This window comes from Labeo rohita, chromosome 15, assembly GCF_022985175.1.
Source record: "Labeo rohita strain BAU-BD-2019 chromosome 15, IGBB_LRoh.1.0, whole genome shotgun sequence".
NCBI lineage: Eukaryota > Metazoa > Chordata > Actinopteri > Cypriniformes > Cyprinidae > Labeo > Labeo rohita.
Genome location: NC_066883.1, coordinates 36,786,933 through 36,806,627, shown reverse-complemented (window position 1 = coordinate 36,806,627; position 19,695 = coordinate 36,786,933). Strand labels below are relative to the sequence as shown.

At 26.5% G+C, this 19,695-nt stretch overlaps 1 protein-coding gene across 1 annotated transcript; it reads right to left on the bottom strand.

Annotated features, from left to right (window-relative positions):
- Positions 1–1,259: 1,259 nt before the first annotated feature.
- Positions 1,260–18,025, bottom strand: zgc:162872 (BAR_ACAPs and ArfGap_ACAP domain-containing protein). The gene is given in 23 exon segments (XM_051129913.1): positions 1,260–1,833; positions 3,493–3,554; positions 3,633–3,743; positions 3,859–3,968; positions 4,049–4,203; positions 5,461–5,540; positions 5,643–5,734; positions 6,056–6,125; positions 7,163–7,294; positions 7,296–7,342; positions 8,229–8,340; positions 10,107–10,207; positions 10,292–10,343; positions 10,951–11,054; positions 11,937–12,011; positions 12,168–12,263; positions 12,353–12,397; positions 14,340–14,523; positions 14,597–14,655; positions 14,735–14,788; positions 14,870–14,989; positions 17,293–17,350; positions 17,583–18,025. Coding segments are annotated over 23 exon segments (2,106 nt in total). The 5' UTR covers positions 17,636–18,025; the 3' UTR covers positions 1,260–1,699.
- Positions 18,026–19,695: the final 1,670 nt, after the last annotated feature.

The window sequence follows — 19,695 nt, the reverse complement described above, 5'->3', positions numbered from 1 at the left end:
AAAAACATTTTGCAATATTACTGTTTTTTTTCTATATTTTTAATGAAATAAATGCAGCCTTGATGAGCATAAGAGACTTCTTTAAAGACTATTACAAGTCTTACTGACCCCAAACTTTTGAACGGTAGTGTATATATATATATATATATATAAAAACAGTAAAACAATCCTAAACTTAAATGTTAAATTTTTGAGATTCTTTTTGAGATTTTGATTAACATGTTTTTTATTTTTTAGTAAAAATATAATAAGTTTTTAAATAGGTTATATATATATATATATATATACATATATATATATACAAACTTTAATTACTATATATATGTATTTTTTTATGCTGTCTTAATAATGTAATTAAATTATATATCTTTCAAGTTTTATTTAAATATTTTTTATATATATATTATATATAACATGCACTGATGCATGCCTCATATATATTTACATATATATAATATTATTATTATATTATATTTTGATTTACTTTTTACAGAACTGTAACACAATCTTAAACTTAAATGTTAACTTTTTGAGACTCTTTTTGAGATTTTAGTTTATTTGATTAACGTTTTTATTTTGGTTAAAATATTTTATAGAAAAGTGAAAATATAATAGGTTTTTAAAATCCTTTTTATTATGGGTGTAAAAACGTATGCAGACTTGTTTTTTTTTTTTGTTGTTTTTTTTTAATAGAAATGTGAAAAATATTTTTATTATTAATAAATCTTTTCTTAATGTGGAACATTTTCTTCCCTCATTTAATATATTCTACTGTGTCAGATAATGGAAATTTGGAAAAAAATGTAACTGAAAATGACTGGACAGCAAAGAAAAAGTTACATTTTCTTAAAAACAAACCAACATGAGACTCATTTCATAGTTAAATAGCTTTTAATTCATTAGTTAGAATAAGACACAAACTTTTAAGACATCAACGTTGATAATATATTGTGTATCACATGATATTAATTGCTGTAACTGTTTATGTATTTATTTTTATTCAGTGTGCATTTAAAGTCAACACGAAAATGCATTCCCAATCCATTTTACTTTCTTAATCAGACACATTACGTAATTAAAACATGATAAAAACTATTAAAAATTGGTGAAAAGTGGCGAAAAATAAGGATTAGTGGTGTGAGGCAAACGAAAGACGTTTTAGAGATCATGTTATTAATGCGTATATAATAACATGCACTGATGCATCGTTCACAGTAAGACCAGCAACATGCATTAAGAAAGTAAAGGGTCAGTTGTGATTTCATGTTGACTTTAATATCCTAAATATTCACTGCAAGTGTGAAATTCCTTCAGAGTTCAGTGTAGAACCGTGTTTTACTGCAGCACAATATAAAACGTGTCAAAAGCCTTTAGTAAAATCAAGAGCACAGCCTAAAATCAACAGGAGAGCAGTCAGTGTGGATGAAATGAGTTGGACCGGATCGCCTCACGCACACACACACACACACACACACATACACTAAAACAGGCTTTAATACTGAGCGTCAGTCACGTTAGCTCTCACACGCTCAGCGTTGCGTCCAGCTTCTCTTTAAGAGATTCGGAGCAGATGTTTAGCTTTTAATAGTTGCAACGTTGTAATTTCCCTCTTTTGCGTTTTCCCTTGTCCCAAAGTGTAGCAGCGTGACCTCTGACCTCACTTGACCTCTGACCTTCCTTGACCTATGATGACCTTCATTTAATTTTTCTCCTCTTCGTCGCGTTCCTCATTCTCAGAGCTGCGGAGGAACTGACGGCGAGAGAGTTTCTCCGGGTCGTGTGACGCCATGTTACTGAAATCACGGAAAATATCCTGGAATGTTTCGTCGTCTCCTGGGAAAAGCGACACGGAGAATGTGTGTTTGTTGTTGTTACAAAGTTTCACTATAAACAAAACGTTTGATAGTGGTTTATGAGCGAGTTTCTGCTGAACTTTTGATTATGAGGAAGTAATGAAGACTGAACACAAATGCCTGATGTGAAAACATACATTTTATTTTTAATAATAGTAGATACTGTTCTGATAAATGTAACTACATTTATGTTCATTTTTTATGATGATGATTATTATTATTATTATTTGTTATTTATAATTGTTTATATTTGTATGTAATTGCGTATGTATATGTAAATTGATTAAATATTTTGTAATAAACAAAGTGTAAAAAATGTTTTATTTAAAATTTCTGAATAATTAAAATTGTATTAATTAAATGTAAATTATTTGATTAAAAATAATAGAACCATTTTATACATTTAATTTATCTATTTTTATTATAATTAACTAATAATGATTATTATGCTGACACCATATAAATATATGTAAACAATAATTTTTATTCCATTATTATTATTCTTATTTTAACTGAAATTTTTAAAGTTATAAATGGTTCTTAATGGTTCTGTATTTTGTGTTATTATTTATTATGATTATTATTATGATGATGATGATTATTATTATTATTATTATTTTATATATATTTATGCATTTATGTATGCATATATAAATAAATGATTGATTTTAGCTATTAACTAAAATATTTGTAATTAAAATAATGTCTTTTTTAATTTAGAATTATTTGTATATACAATATTTTAAATATAATATTTTTTTAATATAAAAAAAAAAATTGTATAATTTATCGAGATATTTTGAATATATTTTTCGTCAAATAAATACATATGTAATTACTATTTTTTATTCCATTATTGTTTTTTATTTTAAATTCATGTTGGTGTGAGAAAGTTGTAACGGTTCTGTATTTTTGTGTGTTATTTTTTATTAATAAGATTATTATATTATTGTATTTGTACTTATATTTGTATGCATTTATGTTTGCATACATAAATAACTTATTGATTTTGACTATTAACTAAAATATTTGTAATTAAAATAATGTTTTAATTTAGTTATTTGTGATTACAATAATTCTATACTGACATGATAAAATTAATTAAATATAAAATTATATTTATAACATAATTAATCAAGACATTTTTAATAAATTAATTTCAAAACCACTCTGCTTTTGCCATATAAAAACATATATAATTACTATATTTTTTATTCCATTTTTATCTTTATTTTAAATTCATGTTGGTGAGAGAATGTTTTTATTTTTATTTTTTGTACTTATATTTGTATGCATTTATGTATGCATATATAAATAAATGATTGATTTTAATTATTAATTAAAACATTTATTATTAAAAATGTTTTAATTTAGAATTATTTGTAATTACAATATTTAATATTTACAAATATAAAATTAATTAAATGTAAACTCATTTCAGTGAAACTAATTATTTTATATAATTAATTTAAATATTTTTAATAAAAGTATTTAATAATTACTATGCTTTTGGCATATACATACCCATGTAATTACTGTTTTTTTTATTAATGCTGGTTTTATTAATGCTATTTTGTGTTGTTATTTTAGATCATATAACAAAATTTCGTAGAATTCAAAAATAATAATAACAACTCACCAACAGATCCAAAGAATCCCTCTGAATCCCTCATTTCCTCATTCATTCGAGCCATTCTTAACCTGAAACACACACACACTATATAATTATAATTTCTAACACACACACAGCACACACAAACACACACTCTGATCACTCACAAAGTGACAATGTCAGCGTGGGCGGTTTCTATGGCGATACTGAGTGGATCGTTTCCCTTTTCGTCAGCTGCATACTGATTGGCCCCTCTCTTGAGCAGCAGACACACCTGCCTGAACCGACCAATCACAGAACAGCATCACATTTAGAACATCAAACATCATTTACTTGCTTAATAAATGTATCTGAGCTCTCAAATGCACAAAATCATTCTCATAGTCACAGTACCCCGTGTGTCCGTAGGTGGCGGCAGCGTGCAGAGCTCCCTGTCCGTGCTGATCCCTGTGATTCACATTAGCGCCGTTCTGCAACAAAAACTCACATGCCAACAGAGAGCCCTGCCAGAGAAAAAACATAACACTGATTAAATAGCGAATACACACATTTAACATTACTCAGACTTTCAGCTGTCACTCACCCCGATGGCTGAACCAATCAGAGCCGTCCGTCCCTCCCGCTCAGGATTACTCCAGTTTACTTCCGCACCCTCTGCCAGCGTTGTCGCCATGGCAACAAGATCACCGCTTAGCGACGCCTCATACAGCCTCTCACCGGCCCGCAGTTTTACCGTTTCTACGACAAAAAATAATTCAAATATTTATAATTAAAATTAAATGTATATAACTTAATGTATAATTTAATGTCATTTAATTAAATGTAATTGCACTTAACAAATGTTAAAATATTACAATATATTTAATATTACAAACATTATTTTATTAATTTATTATTTTTATATTATTTAAAAAAATAATTAAAATAATTAGCCAGAGGGACTAGGATAGGCTCCAGCATGGAAAATAAATAGATGGAATTAAAATAATTTTAAATGTAATTTTTTGTATTATTTTAAAGATACCATTTTAATTAATTAAAATAATTATATCATTTAATGAAAGCTAATTTAATTAAATGTAATTGCAATTTACAAATGTCAAAATATTACAGTATATTTAATATTATAAGCATTACTTTATTAATTTATTATTTTTATATTATTTTAATTAATAATTAAATTAATTAGCCAGAGGCACTAGGATAGGCTCCAGCATGGAAAAGAAATAGATGGAATTAAAATAATTTTAAATTAATTTTGCTAATTTAATTAATTGTAATTGCAATTAAAAAATGTTAAAATATTACAATATATTTAATATTATAAACATTATTTTATTAATTTTATATTATTTTAATTAATTAAAAGAATTAGCCAGAGGCACCAGGATAGGCTCCAGCATGAAGAATAAATAGATCGAATTAAAATAATTTTAAAATGTAAAAATTTGTATTATTTTAATAATTAAATATTTTAATTAATACAAATAATTATAAATTATTTTTTTTTATTATTTTAATGATAAAATATTAATTAAAATAATTATATCATTTTAGGTAAAGATAATTTAATTAAATGTAATTGCAATTAACAAATGTTAAAATATTACAATATATTTAATATTATAAAGATTATTTTATTAATTTATTATTTTTATACTATTTTATAATAATATATAAATAAAGAGAATAAATAGATAGAACATAAAATAATTTTAAATTAAAAAAAAACATTTTAATGCTACAATAATTTAATCGATGAAAATAATTATATAATTTTAATTAAAAATTATATTATATTTAATTATATTTTTATTTTAATTTCACAATATTATTTTAATCAATAATTAAATCAATTTCAAAAAATTAATGTAATAATTCTAAATTAAAATTATTATTTTAATAATAAAATAATTATCGGAAACATATGAGATGTTTAATATTTAAAAGAATATAAAAGAACTTTTATAAAAGATAAACAAAACAAGCACTCACCAGGATCAGGACCATCAGGATCACGTGTCACAAACCTTTTCTCCACATACTTAAACCGGATCCACTGTTCTTTATCTTGCCTGATGGAGACGATGAAAATTATCATTTAAGCATTCAAAGCAATTAATATAACATGTGTTGTAAATATAACGTGTGTTAAATAAACACTTCCTGTTTCGTACCGTGAACTGTCTGCGCTGGGCTTCTGCAGTCCATCTGCTGGGTTACGCTCATAAATGCCATTAATGACTTCATTACCCAAAACGCAAAGCAGCTGTGTAGGCGGAGTTTAAGACACAGATCAACCAATGGCAAAACAGAAGTACATAATTTCAAAATCAGATGCATTAAACAGCTGAGACTAGTAATAAAAAAAACATCAGAGACCACAGTTAAAATGAATGTTATGGAGCAATATTTCTCATTTTTATAATTGTACACGCTTTGTTGCCTGCCATTTGACATTGAGTGCGCTCCAGTGACCTAAAACTGACACTATGTGCTGTAACTAAGTTTTGAAGCAATGTATTTGGAACAAATAGTTAAAATGATGTGTATGAAAATTAAATCAGGCCATTCGGACTGAATGACGAACCTTTAACTGTTCCGGCTCCCAGGAATCAAGAGTGAGCGATCGAACTTTGGACAGGTGAACGCCGAGACTCCTGTCAACACAAACCAAAAACCTTGTATTTACACATATAAAACCATTCAATATCATAGAGTTCATGTGTAATACAGTCAATAAAACTATACTTAAATTATCTGTGTTTACTGGTTCATAAACACAAATTACCAGTGTAAAAGTTAGTTGCTTAGACTTTTCTAAGTTGTGAATGTTACAGTCTAGTTTCTGCACTGTTAATACACAACAAAAAAATATTAATTTTGTATAATAATAATAATAATAATAATACACCGTAAAATTAAAAACAGTAAAAGAAATATGGTATTGGAAAATAAATATTAATAAAACTAAATATTAGTAAAACTATAATATCTCAGTATCACTGAGATATTATAGTTTTATTAATATTTTGAATCAGGTTTATTATTATTATTTATTTTATTTTATTATTTATATTTTTTTCTATTTAAATTTTCATTTACAATTTAAAGTTTTAATATTTTCATTAGTTTTCTTAGTTATTTAATATAAGTTTATAATTCCTGTTTTTATTTTAATTTTAAGTAATTTAGTTGAATTTTTTTAGTTGTATATTTTAATTAAATACGTTTATACAGGTTTTATTCATTTTTATTTTAGTTATTTTAGTACATCAAGTTAAACAAAACGAAAATGAGAAATGTTTTCCTGGCAACTAGCTGAAATAAAATAAGTTAAAATATTTTATATTTTATTTCATTTATTGTTTATTTTATTTTAAACAACAAAAATGTTTTTATGGTTTTAATTTGGTTTTATTAACCTTTTGTGGACATTCAATGTACGTCCGAAGTCGTCTCAACCTGTGCACTATTCTATGCCGTTTTTAGAATTGCCGTTTTAAAAATATGATAATGTGTTCCAAAAAGAAAAAGTGCACTTCAAAAGTCCAGATTTGACTATTAGTCTAAAAAAATGTTAGACACTTCATGCACTCAACTGTCACAGACAGTTGAAATAGAAATAATAGAGCGCACAGAATAAGCACACAGTGTATAGTGTGTCATTTAAACACAGCAGATGATCAGACATCACCTGTGGATCCCAGAGCACTCGATGCACATGGTGATGCCGAGGTTAACGCTGGCCCAGCGAGGCTCCGCCTCCCCGCAGTCACAGCAGCGCTGGTTACCGTTGCCGCGGAGAGCCACACCCAGAGCAGGGGGGGTGAGGGGGCGGCTCCGGAACAGGCGCAGGGGTGGAGTTCTCCTTCACCTAAACACACACAATATGCAAATGACATGTAAATAACACCTTTTGTGAAACTGAATTATAACAAAAAAAAAAAAAAAAAAGGAAATGTTTTTAAAGAAGTCTCTTATGCTCATCAAGCCTGCATTTAGGCGATCAAAAATACAGAGAAAAAGAGTAATATTGCAAAAATGTTATTACAACATAAAATAATGGTTTTTATTTTAATATACTTTAAAATATAATTTATTCCTGTGATGCAAAGATGAATTTTCATCAGATGTTACTTCAGTCCTAAGTGTCACATGATCCTTCAGAAATCATTCTAATATGCTGATTTATTATTAGAATTATCAATGTTGGAAACAGCTGCGCTGCCAAATATTTTTTTCATGATTCATTGATGAGTAACGAGTTAAAAAGAACAGCATTTATTCAAAATATAAATCTTTTCTAACAACGTAAATCTGTTCGTATTAATTTAACACATCACTGGTGAATAAAAGTATTAATTTCTTTCAAAAAAAGAAAGAACAAAAATCTACTGAATCACAAACTTTTAGATGTTAGTTTATATTGTTATATTGTTAAAAATCATAAATAAATCTGTATATTAGAATGATTTTTGAAGGATCATGTGACACTGAAGACTGGAGTAATGATGCTGAAAATTCAACTTTATATCACAGAAATAAATTACATTTTAAAATAAATTCACATACAACACAGTTATTTTAAACTGAAATAATATTTCACAATATTACTGTTTTTTCTGTATTTTTGATCAAATTAATGCAGCCTTGATGAGCATAAGAAACATCTTCACAAAACCTACTGATCCCAAACGTCTGAGCAGCAGTGTATGTATATCAAAATACTCAAGTATAGTGTACAAATGTGTGTGCTGTACCTGAGTGTTTTGATCTGTTAATTGATCTCGATATGCCAAGTCTATACAGCCCTGAACAGCGTTAATCCACGCCAGCTTCAGCTCCTCCGAATCAGCCTGTAACACACAACACCTGCGCACACAAACACACACACGCTTTACAAATCTGTGTCTGTATAAACAGCCATCCTTCAACTAGAAGACTGGACCGCAACTACCGATTTTATAATAAACATTGTGTAAAATGCAAATAATGCTTCCAGGTGTCAATCAGTTCAGCACATTTTAAGATATTTAAATACATCTGACAGATTTAGCAGACACAATTAGTAGAAAAAATATGATTTAAGGAGAAGTCCACTTCCAGAACAACAATTTACAAATAATTTACTCACCCCCTTGTCATCCAAGATGTTCATGTCTTTCTGTCTTCAGTCATAAAGAAATTATGTTTTTTGAGGAAAACATTTCAGGATTTTTCTTCATATAATGGACTTCACTGGTGCCCTGATTTTGAACTTCCAAAATGTAGTTTAAATGCAGCTTCAAAGGCTCTAAACGATCCCAGCCGAGGAAGAAGGGTCTTATCTAGCAAAACGATCGCTCATTGTTTTCGAAAAATAAAAATTTGTATACTTTTTAAGCACAAAAGCTCGTGCAGCACAGGTTCTGGGATGCATGTTCTTAAATGATTCGCTCATTTTAATCGAATCTTTAATGTGACTCGTTAAGAACGAGTCGTCTCAGGGAGTGATTCGTTCAGTCGTGCATGCGCAGCATCCTATTAGGTTCTGTACTGGAATTAGTTCACCTGTTTCGAGTAGGGCTGTGCAATTAATCGCATGCGATTATGATGCGCATCTCTTCAGTAATGCCGGTTCCGTGATTAGTCGTAAATTTCCATCACGTGCATTATGGAGCGGCACTCACTACAAAGAGCCAAAAGAGCCGAAATTCACTGACAAGCCGCGCAATATCGCATTCATTATCGCAGGCGATAATGTACGCGATATTGCGCGGCTTGTCAGTGAATTTCGGCTCTTTGTAGTGAGAGTCGGTAAAATGATCCGAACTTCCCAATACTACTACGAATCACGTCTAAGTTCATCGTCTGTGTACTCCGGCTCAAAAAGGTAGAGTATGGCGAAAAACTCCATCTTATTTTCTCCTACAACTTCAGAATCGTCCAACATCGTTGTACCTTTTTGTTTGTAAACAGCGTTTGACTTACTTGCACTGTCTTAGTCTTTGTGCGTTCGCTTTGTAAACACTGGGTCTGTATGACCTTTCAGTGTGATTCAATAGTACGTGAACACGCATCCCAGAACCTGTGCTTCACAAGCTTTTGTGCTTAAAAAGTATACAAATTTTTATTTTTCGAAAAAAATGAGCGATCATTTCGCTAGATAAGACCCTTCTTCCTCGGCTGGGATCGTTTAGAGCCTTTGAAGCTGCATTTAAACTACATTTTGGAAGTTCAAAATCAGGGCACCAATGAAATCCATTACATGAAGAAAAATCCTGAAATGTTTTCCTCAAAAAACATAATTTCTTTACGACTGAAGACAGAAAGACATGAACATCTTGGATGACAAGGGGGTGAGTAAATTATTTGTGAATTGTTGTTCTGGAAGTGGACTTCTCCTTTAATACTGAGTCTGAAGCAGGTATTAATCCAGAAGGACACAGTTTTTCATAAGAAATAAAACAAAGATTACTGGAAAATGCTAAATACTTCCTGCGTTTCTACATCAAGAATTCACACGTAATTCAGTGTTGCTGTTTGTTTGTAATTATTTGTGAATTTACTAGCTATTTCTGAGTGGAAATGGCTTTAAAGTAAATCCTACAGTTGTTTTCAGTGCTGGACTGATCTGTGTGAGTGTTTTATTATCTTACTTCTGCACCGACAGCAGCTCAAAACAGAAACGGCGGTCGATCACATCCAGAGATTTGACCGCACACAGACGCAGATCATCGAACAAAACCACCGGCTGCTCCTGAAACACAAACACACTATGTGAAACGAGAGAAAAACATTAATATTATGACTCCGTTCTAGACTGACATAGATGATGGTTTACCTTGTGCGATTTTGAGTAGATTAACTGATTATTTTCAGTGGAAAACCAGCACCTGAGAGACGTAATAAAGTAATTATGAACCTTTTTTCAGCATGTGATTTTGATACAATAAAGTAAACAGATCTCTGTCTCTTCAGGGTTATAAAAGTTAACTAAAAAACTATAAAACCATAAAAACATTTGAAGAGTTCATTTGCAAAAACAGATAACTCCATTTTTAACAATTTTCAAAAATCATGTTTTTTCATTGTGCATTCCAATTAATCTCAATCGAACTGCAGATGGGTTATTTTAATTAAGTAAAAATAATTAAAAAAAAACTACAGTTAACGCAATAAAACATTATAACATAATAAAAAGCATGTTTTTTGCAAAAAAGAAATTGCATGTTTTTGCAAATAAACTCTTCGTTACTTGAAATAAAAAAAATACAATAACTGAAATTAAATAAAATAATAAAAAAATCATATGCTTATTTTATTTCAAGCTAATTGCCACTGAAATGTTTTTTTTTTCTTTTTCATGTACTAAAATAATTACAACTAAAACTGAAACAAAAATTAATAAAAAAAAACAAAAAAACACAGCTAATCAAAATGATACAAACACAATTATATATATATAATTTTTTTTTTATATATAAAATTAAAAATTCTCACCTCTTCCAGGTCTTGTTCTTCTTGCGTGAGCGTTTGAACAGGTAGCCCTTAATCGTTCCTCCATCAGACGGATTACACACAATAACCGCTTCTCCAGATGCGTCCTAACAAACAACAACCATTAACAAAGACAAATTTCCTTATACCTGATAATATAATCATAATACCATGTTGACATACCCATTTAAAAAGTTATAAATAGTGTTACTCCATTAATACTGACATACTACTATATTTTTTGTTCATATTTTGTCCATATTCGTTTTTATTTGTATATTTTCCGTTTATATTTTAATTTAAATTTTAGTCATTTTGTTGTGTGTTTTTGGCATTTTATTAGCTTCAATAGTTTTTTTTTTTTTAATATTAATAACCATGGTTATAATAATTATTATACAACAAAAAATGATTTTCTTCCTCATTATTTTAAGCATTACTAAATAAAGACACATTCACTTGAGAAGCTGAATTACTTAAGATATTACAACGTTTACTGAAACAATTTTCAAAATTCAGTGTGTTTATGCTTAAAACAACATGAAATGTCAGTCAGTGGGGTAAAAAAAAATAATCTAGTTTCCCCTCTGAATTATTTATTTTAATTATATTTATTATATTTTTATTTTATTATATTATTTTAATTAATTACATTTATTTTTATTGCCTCATTGACAATTTTTTTTTCCTTTTAAGCACCAATTCACTAAATTTCAATTACATTTTTTAGAAAATAAGGCTTAATATGCTTCTCAAGCAAATGCATCTTGTATTTAGTATTTTTAGATTTTTATAATTGCGAAAAAGCAGTATGTGGTGTTTATAATTTAGTGACGTTCTCATTCCAGAAATCATTTCATTGAAGTATGATGACGTTATCAATATTTTAGTCTGCAAATATGTATTTTTAGCATATAAATGACCTCGAAACTACAGACTCCAGCTGAACCGCAAATGTGTTTGTAACATGCTTATCGTTATTGTCTCACCCTCTGCTGGACGAGCAGGTGTGTGTTCTCCAGGTCTTTCTTCTTAGCAGTGCAGTCAGACGACAGCTGAGAGAGCTGCAAACAGACATTACTCATATTTAACTACAACATCCATAAAACATGATTAATAAAACACTGTGCGTGCACGTATAGGGTTTATTTTATGTGTGTGTGGAGTGTAAATAGAGTGTGTGAGTAAATATGAATATCTGCTGAGTGTTTATATGTGACCTGCGAGGCCATCGTCTTCATGGTCGGTTCTAGATCTCTCAGCAAATCGAATCCCTGGTGGAAAAACGTGTACTGAGCGTGAAAATACGAGAAGACCTGAGGGGAAAAAAAAAAGAAGATTTTAGTCAACCTACAGGATGTTATTGTATTTACAAACCCATTTTTTTTTTAAATAAATAGCTCACCGAATTCAGAATATCCAGCTTCTGTTGGACCTTGAAATTATTTAACTGCAAGAAAAGAATAAAGAAAAACAATACATTTCACTTATTTTCTGGGGAATGTTTCTCCCTCATAAAATAATAAAATAAACAAATAAAATGATAAATGGCCAAAAAAAAAAAAAAAAAAAACATTAAAAAAATACATTATTTTACTCTACATTTTTTTAAATTAAATAAATAAACAAATAAATAAAGCTAAATATTTTATTTCTCATTAATAAAATAATAAAGTAGAAATGTAGGGAAAAATAAAAAAAAAATTAATTAATTAAATACATTCATTAATTATTTTTTCCTTTTTCCTTCATTCAGGAAAAAAAAATACAGAATTAAATAATAAATAATAATAATTAATATTTAAAAATAAATAAATAATTTTTTTTAAATGATAAAATAAAAATATATAATATAAACACACATATACATATACATATATATAGAGAGAGAGAGAGAGAGAGAGAGAGAGAATGACATAAACTTTTTTTTTAATTGTTTATTTTGTTGTGTAGTATGATTATCAGAATTTATACCGTAACAACAACATTTTCAACAAAACTTAGAGCTGATGGTATCAGGTGGTGTTTGAGTGATGTTTAACATGTGCCATATTTGGAATCAGAGTTCATTATGTCAATCCAGAGCAAACAGGATCTGAGTCAAACCAAACAATATGAAGCAGCCAATCAGCTTCATTCCTGCAGCTAACATTACTTCACTCTTCTGCCAATACTGTTACATTCTGAACTCAAAACTCAGACTCACCCAGAACATTTTTATGCAAAAACAGTATGATTATGACATCACAATCATGAGCTGATTATCATAAGTCCACCCACATTTATATATCATTCAGTATTTAGTGACCTGCCCCGAATTTTCCCAGTCTTAAAGGTACAGTAGCAACTACAACAGCTTGTTTCATTCTACAGTACAGGTCAGAAAATTATCTAGTAAAACTACATTAAAATGGTTTTGCTTGACTAAGATTATATGCTAGCCAGGGTTATTATAGAAGACTAAAACTAAAACCATAAAAAGCATTTTTGTTCCTGGAAATGAAATAAAAGTTAACTGAAATAAAATAAAATAAAATAAAATAAAATAAAATAAAATAAAATAAAATAAAATAAAATAAAATATTAAAAAACCTTAAACCTATTAAGCTGCCAAAAAATATATATTTTTATTATTATTAATTATTTTAATTATTTTTGTTTACATTAACCTAATGTACTAAAGTACCTAAAACTAAAACTGAAATAAAAACCATTCAGATATATTAAAAATAAAAATAGTAATAATAATAAACAAAAAAACACATCTAAATTACTAAAAAATTAAAAAATAAAATAAAAATTGAAATATATATATATATATATATATATATATATATATATAAAATAGTATATTATTTATTTTATTATTATAAAACATTAAACCTTAAACTTATTTTTTCTAGCTGCCAAGACAATATTTCTCATTTTCATTGAGTTTAAGATGATTTATTAAAATAACGAAAATTTTAATAAAAATGAGTAAAAACTATATAGACATATTTAATAAAAAGCAAAGACAAAAACTAATAAAAATGGCATTAAAACATTAAAAAAAGACAAAAACCTCAGCTAAATTACTAAAACATTAACTAAAATTAAAATAAATATTAAAAATATAAAAATGAAAAAAAAAATAATAATAATAATAAAACCTTAAATTTATTTTTTATCTAAAATAACTTACCTTAAACTGAAATAAAAATATGAATTAAAAAAATAATAATAATACAAAAACACAGTTAAAATACTAAAATGTCAACTAAAATTAAAATAAAAAAACTAAATATTAATACAAACTATAATAATAGTCTCTCAATGATAATACAATAACACTCATGTGGATTTTAGGGAAAAACCAAGTGCTATAAAATGTATCATATAATTTGAAGTACCTGCAGGCAGTAGTCCAGGGCGAAGTGCTGGTAACATTTGCGCGTGGCGAGCAGCAGGTGAGTCGCTTTTTCGGCGTCAGCAGGTTTGTGTCGACCGACCTGAGCGTTTTTCACAACAGCAGCATCGAGATCATCTCCGATCCGAACAAACTCACGGCGAGTGTCGCGAATCTGCGGCATAAACCTGTCACAGAACAAACCGATGCTTTAATGCAGTGAAAGTGTGCGAACGCATGTGCGTGTGTGATGTGACGTACTGTGAAAGCAGGTTTGTGAGCTGCTGGGTAATGGCTCTCTGAGTCTGATCAAACAGCATCTGCAAGAAAACATCATTTTTAATGCACAAATACATTTTTTGACATTGCCAAGTACAAATGTATTTAGAACACACTCACCGTCTGAAACTGGATCATTTCCTGCAGCCCCTGGTTGAACTGACGCAAGCAATTCTACAGACACACAAACAATGAGAGGTCAACTTGAGAGGTCTGGTCAAAAAGCCCATCGACCCATCAGACATCGGTGCTTACCAGAATAACACCGTCGCTCTTATGATATGCCGTAAACTCGGCCAGGCCGGATAGGAAAAGCTGATTGCAGGAGGTGTAGTTCTGACCTGCCTCCACCATCTGACCGCACAGCTTCATCACCTGCACAGATGAAAATAAAATATCATATATGTGCCTATAATAAAGTATAATATATAAATATAAACTAATATATACTATAAAATATGATTATAATAAAATATAAAAATCCACAGTAAAATACATTATACAACATGAGTTAAAACATTAACTGAAATAAAAATAAAAATATATAAAAAATAAACCTTAATTTTTTTTTCATCTAGTTTAAATTGTACTAAAATAACTTGACCTAAAACTGTAATAAAAATGAATAAAAATTACATAGATATTAAAAAAACAAAAACTAGACATTTAAAAAAGACAAAAACTAATAAAAACCTCAGCTAAATTACCAAAACATTAACTAAAATCACAATAAAAATAGAAAATATAAAAATAAAAAAATACATAAAAACAAAACCTTACATTTATTTTTCATCTAATTTAAATTGTACTAAAATAACTGAAATAAAAATGAATAAATACTACAGATATTATACAAATATAATATACAAATATAAAATATAAAAATGCACAGTAAAGTACACTATACAACATGAGCATAATTAAAAATAAAATAAAATATAAACCATGACTCTAATAAAATATAAAAATATACAGTAAAGTATACTATAAAACATGACAATAATTCAACATAAAAATAGAAATTGAAAAATACTATAAAATACAAATATACTAAAAACATACAAATATAAACTAATATATAATATAAAAAACTAGTATATAATATAAAATATGACTATATTAAAATATAAAAATACACAGCAAGGAATACCATACAACAAATATATATTAAAAAAATATAATAAAATATAAAACAAAAAAGAGTAAAATATATTATAAAAAAACATGACTATTATAAAATACAATAGAAACATATACAGGATACTATAAAACAAAAACAAACTAAAATATAATATAAAAATAATAAATAAAAAATACACAGTAAAGGATAATAAAATATAATATACAAATATTAATAAAAAATACTATATATTTTAAATATTATATAAACCATGACTATAACAAAATACAAAAATGTAAACTAGTATATAATATAAAATAGGACTATATTAAAATATAAAAATACATAGTAAGGAATACCATACAACAAATATATATTAAAATACAAAATAAAATATAAAACAAAAAAGGAAAGTAAAATATATTATAAAAAAACATGACTATTATAAAATACAATATAAAAATATACAAGATACTTTAAAACAAAAACAAACTAAAATATAATATAAAAATAATAAATAAAAATACACAGTAAAGTATAATAAAATATAATATACAAATACTAATAAAAAATACTATAAATTTTAAATATTATATAAACCATGACTATAACAAAATACAAAAATGTAAACTAGTATATAATATAAAATATGACTATATTAAAATATAAAAATACATAGTAAGGAATACCATACAACAAATATATATTAAAATACATAATAAAATATAAAACAAAAAAGAAGAGTAAAATATATTATAAAAAAACATGACTATTATAAAATACAATAGAAAAATATACAAGATACTATAAAACAAAAACAAACTAAAATATAATATAAAAATAATAAATAAAAATACACAGTAAAGTATAATAAAATGTAACTAGTATATAATATAAAATATGACTATATTAAAATATAAAAATACATAGTAAGGAATACCATACAACAAATATATATTAAAATACATAATAAAATATAAAACAAAAAAGGAAAGTAAAATATATTATAAAAAAACATGACTATTATAAAATACAATAGAAAAATATACAAGATACTATAAAACAAAAACAAACTAAAATATAATATAAAAATAATAAATAAAAATACACAGTAAAGTATAATAAAATATAATATACAAATACTAATAAAAAATACTATAAATTTTAAATATTATATAAACCATGACTATAACAAAATACAAAAATGTAAACTAGTATATAATATAAAATATGACTATATTAAAATATAAAAATACATAGTAAGGAATACCATACAACAAATATATATTAAAATACATAATAAAATATAAAACAAAAAAGGAAAGTAAAATATATTATAAAAAAACATGACTATTATAAAATACAATAGAAAAATATACAAGATACTATAAAACAAAAACAAACTAAAATATAATATAAAAACATGACTATACCAAAATATAAAGTAAAAAATAGTAAAATCTAAAAATGTAAGGATATGATATAATAACATAAACATATGAAACAAAAATTGTTCGGCACACTAAGAAACACTAGAAAAATGAATTTAATCCCTTACTTTCTCCACACGACTCTCCAGTTCTGCAACATCACTCTCGCATTTATCCAGAGACTGCCTGCAAACACACACACACATATTTGTCTGCACTGGTACTAGACCATAGATACACTGTCCAACCCCAAAGCATGATGGGTAGTTCACAAATGACATCTTCATGAGCTGTTTTTATTTACATATCAACATTTTAGGTTTAAATTAATATAGTATTAAGTATTAAATAATTTTCTGCAGTACAGTAGGTGCTGCTTTATGCACATCTGACGAATCCTCCGCGGTGTTACTGATACCTGAAGGCAGGAGAGTCTCTGATGCACTCCTCGAAGTCCAGGAAAGTGTCCATGTTTCGCTCTGTCCCTATGAACTCAAGTGTTAGAAACTATTTGACGCACTATAAGACATTATCCAGACACGAACGAGTCCTGCTTGAGGTGTGAGCTGTGAGCGCATCACTGTCTCCGCTGCAGATCATCATCCGTGAGCCGTTACCTCCGTTATCTCTGTCAGAAACACTCACTGAGCGACGGACTGACAGGAAACCTGCGCTGCATCACACACTGCAGACGATACACACACACCAGACTGAAGCACTCGATTAATTAAACCATTCAATTCAAGTTCTTTGCGATGTACGAGTCAGTGTCGAGCTGCGGTGACAGCTGCGGAGCTGTTTGTTCATGTTGATGCGAATCCCTTTTCCGGTGTCGGAAGTCAACGGCGTAGAAGATGTCCGGTCCGGCATTTTCAAAATAAAAGCATGAATTATAACAACAAATAAACGCTAAATAGACAGATATAATAAAAGAAAATCTATAACAGAATACAATTAAAATAACAGAATTACAAAAATAAAATGACATCTAAAATAACTAACATTTAAATCTAAAATAAAATAACATTTATAATACAATAAAATAGAATCTAAAACAAAACAAAATGTGAAATAAAATAACGTAATAAAAAATAAAACTTAGTACAATCAAAATACATTAAAAAATTACAATTAAAAATTGGGGGAAAAAATGAAATCAAATAAAATGACATGTAAAATAAATAAAAAAATCTAAAATAAAATAACATTTAAAATACAATAAAATAAAATCTAAAACAAAACAAAATGTGAAATAAAATAACGTAATAAAAAATAAAACTCAGTACAATCAAAATACATTAAAAAATTACAATTCAAAATTGGGGGAAAAAAAGAAACAAAATTAAATAAAATAAAATGACATATAAAATAAATAAATCTAAAATAAAATAACATTTAAAATACAATAAAATAAAATCTGAAACAAAACAAAAAGTAAAACAGAAATAAATAAAATGAAAATAAAACAAAATAAATACATCTAAAATGAAATAACACTTAAAATACAATAAAATCTAAAACAAAATAAAAAGTAAAACAAAATAAATAAAATACAGTACAATCAAAATATAAAAGAAAATCTAAAACGGATTACAATTAAAAATGGAAAAGAAATGAGATAAAATAAAATGACATAAAATAAATTTTAAAAAAAAAAAACTAAAATAAAATAACACTTAAAATACAATAAAATAAAATCTGAAATAAAACAAAAAGTAAAATAGAAATAAATAAAATACAGTACAATCAAAATATAAAAGAAAATCTAAAACCGATTACAATTAAAAATGGAAAAAAATGAAATAAAATAAAATGACATAAAATAAATAAAAAATCTAAAATAAAATAACATTTAAAATACAATAAAATAAAATCTGAAACAAAACAAAAAGTAAAGTAGAAATAAATAAAATGAAAATAAAAAAAGTGCATCTAAAATAAAATAACACTTAAAATACAATAAAATCTAAAACAAAACAAAAAGTAAAATAAAATAAATAAAATACAGTACAATCAAAATATAAAAGAAAATCTAAAACCGATTACAATTAAAAATGGAAAATAATGAAATCAAATAAAATGACATCTAAAATAAAAATAAATAAATAAATAAATAACATTTAAAACACAATCAAATAAATTCTAAAACAAAATAAAAAGTAAAACAGAAATAAATTAAAGAAAAATATAACAAAATAAATAAATCTAAAATAAAATAACACTTAAAATACAATTAAATAAAACTTAAACTAAAATAAAGTAAAATAAAATAACAAAATAAAATAAAAAATAAAATACAGTACAATCAAAATATAAAAGAAAATCTAAAAATGGAAAGTAAATAAAATAAAATAAAATGACATCTAAAATAAAATTTAAAAATTAAAAATAAAATAATATTTAACAAAACAAGTAAAATATAAATAAATTAAATGAAAATAAAACAAAATAACTAAATCTAAATAATAAAATAAATAAAAAAATAACATTCTAAATAAACAATAAAATCTAAAATAAAAGAAAATCCCAAA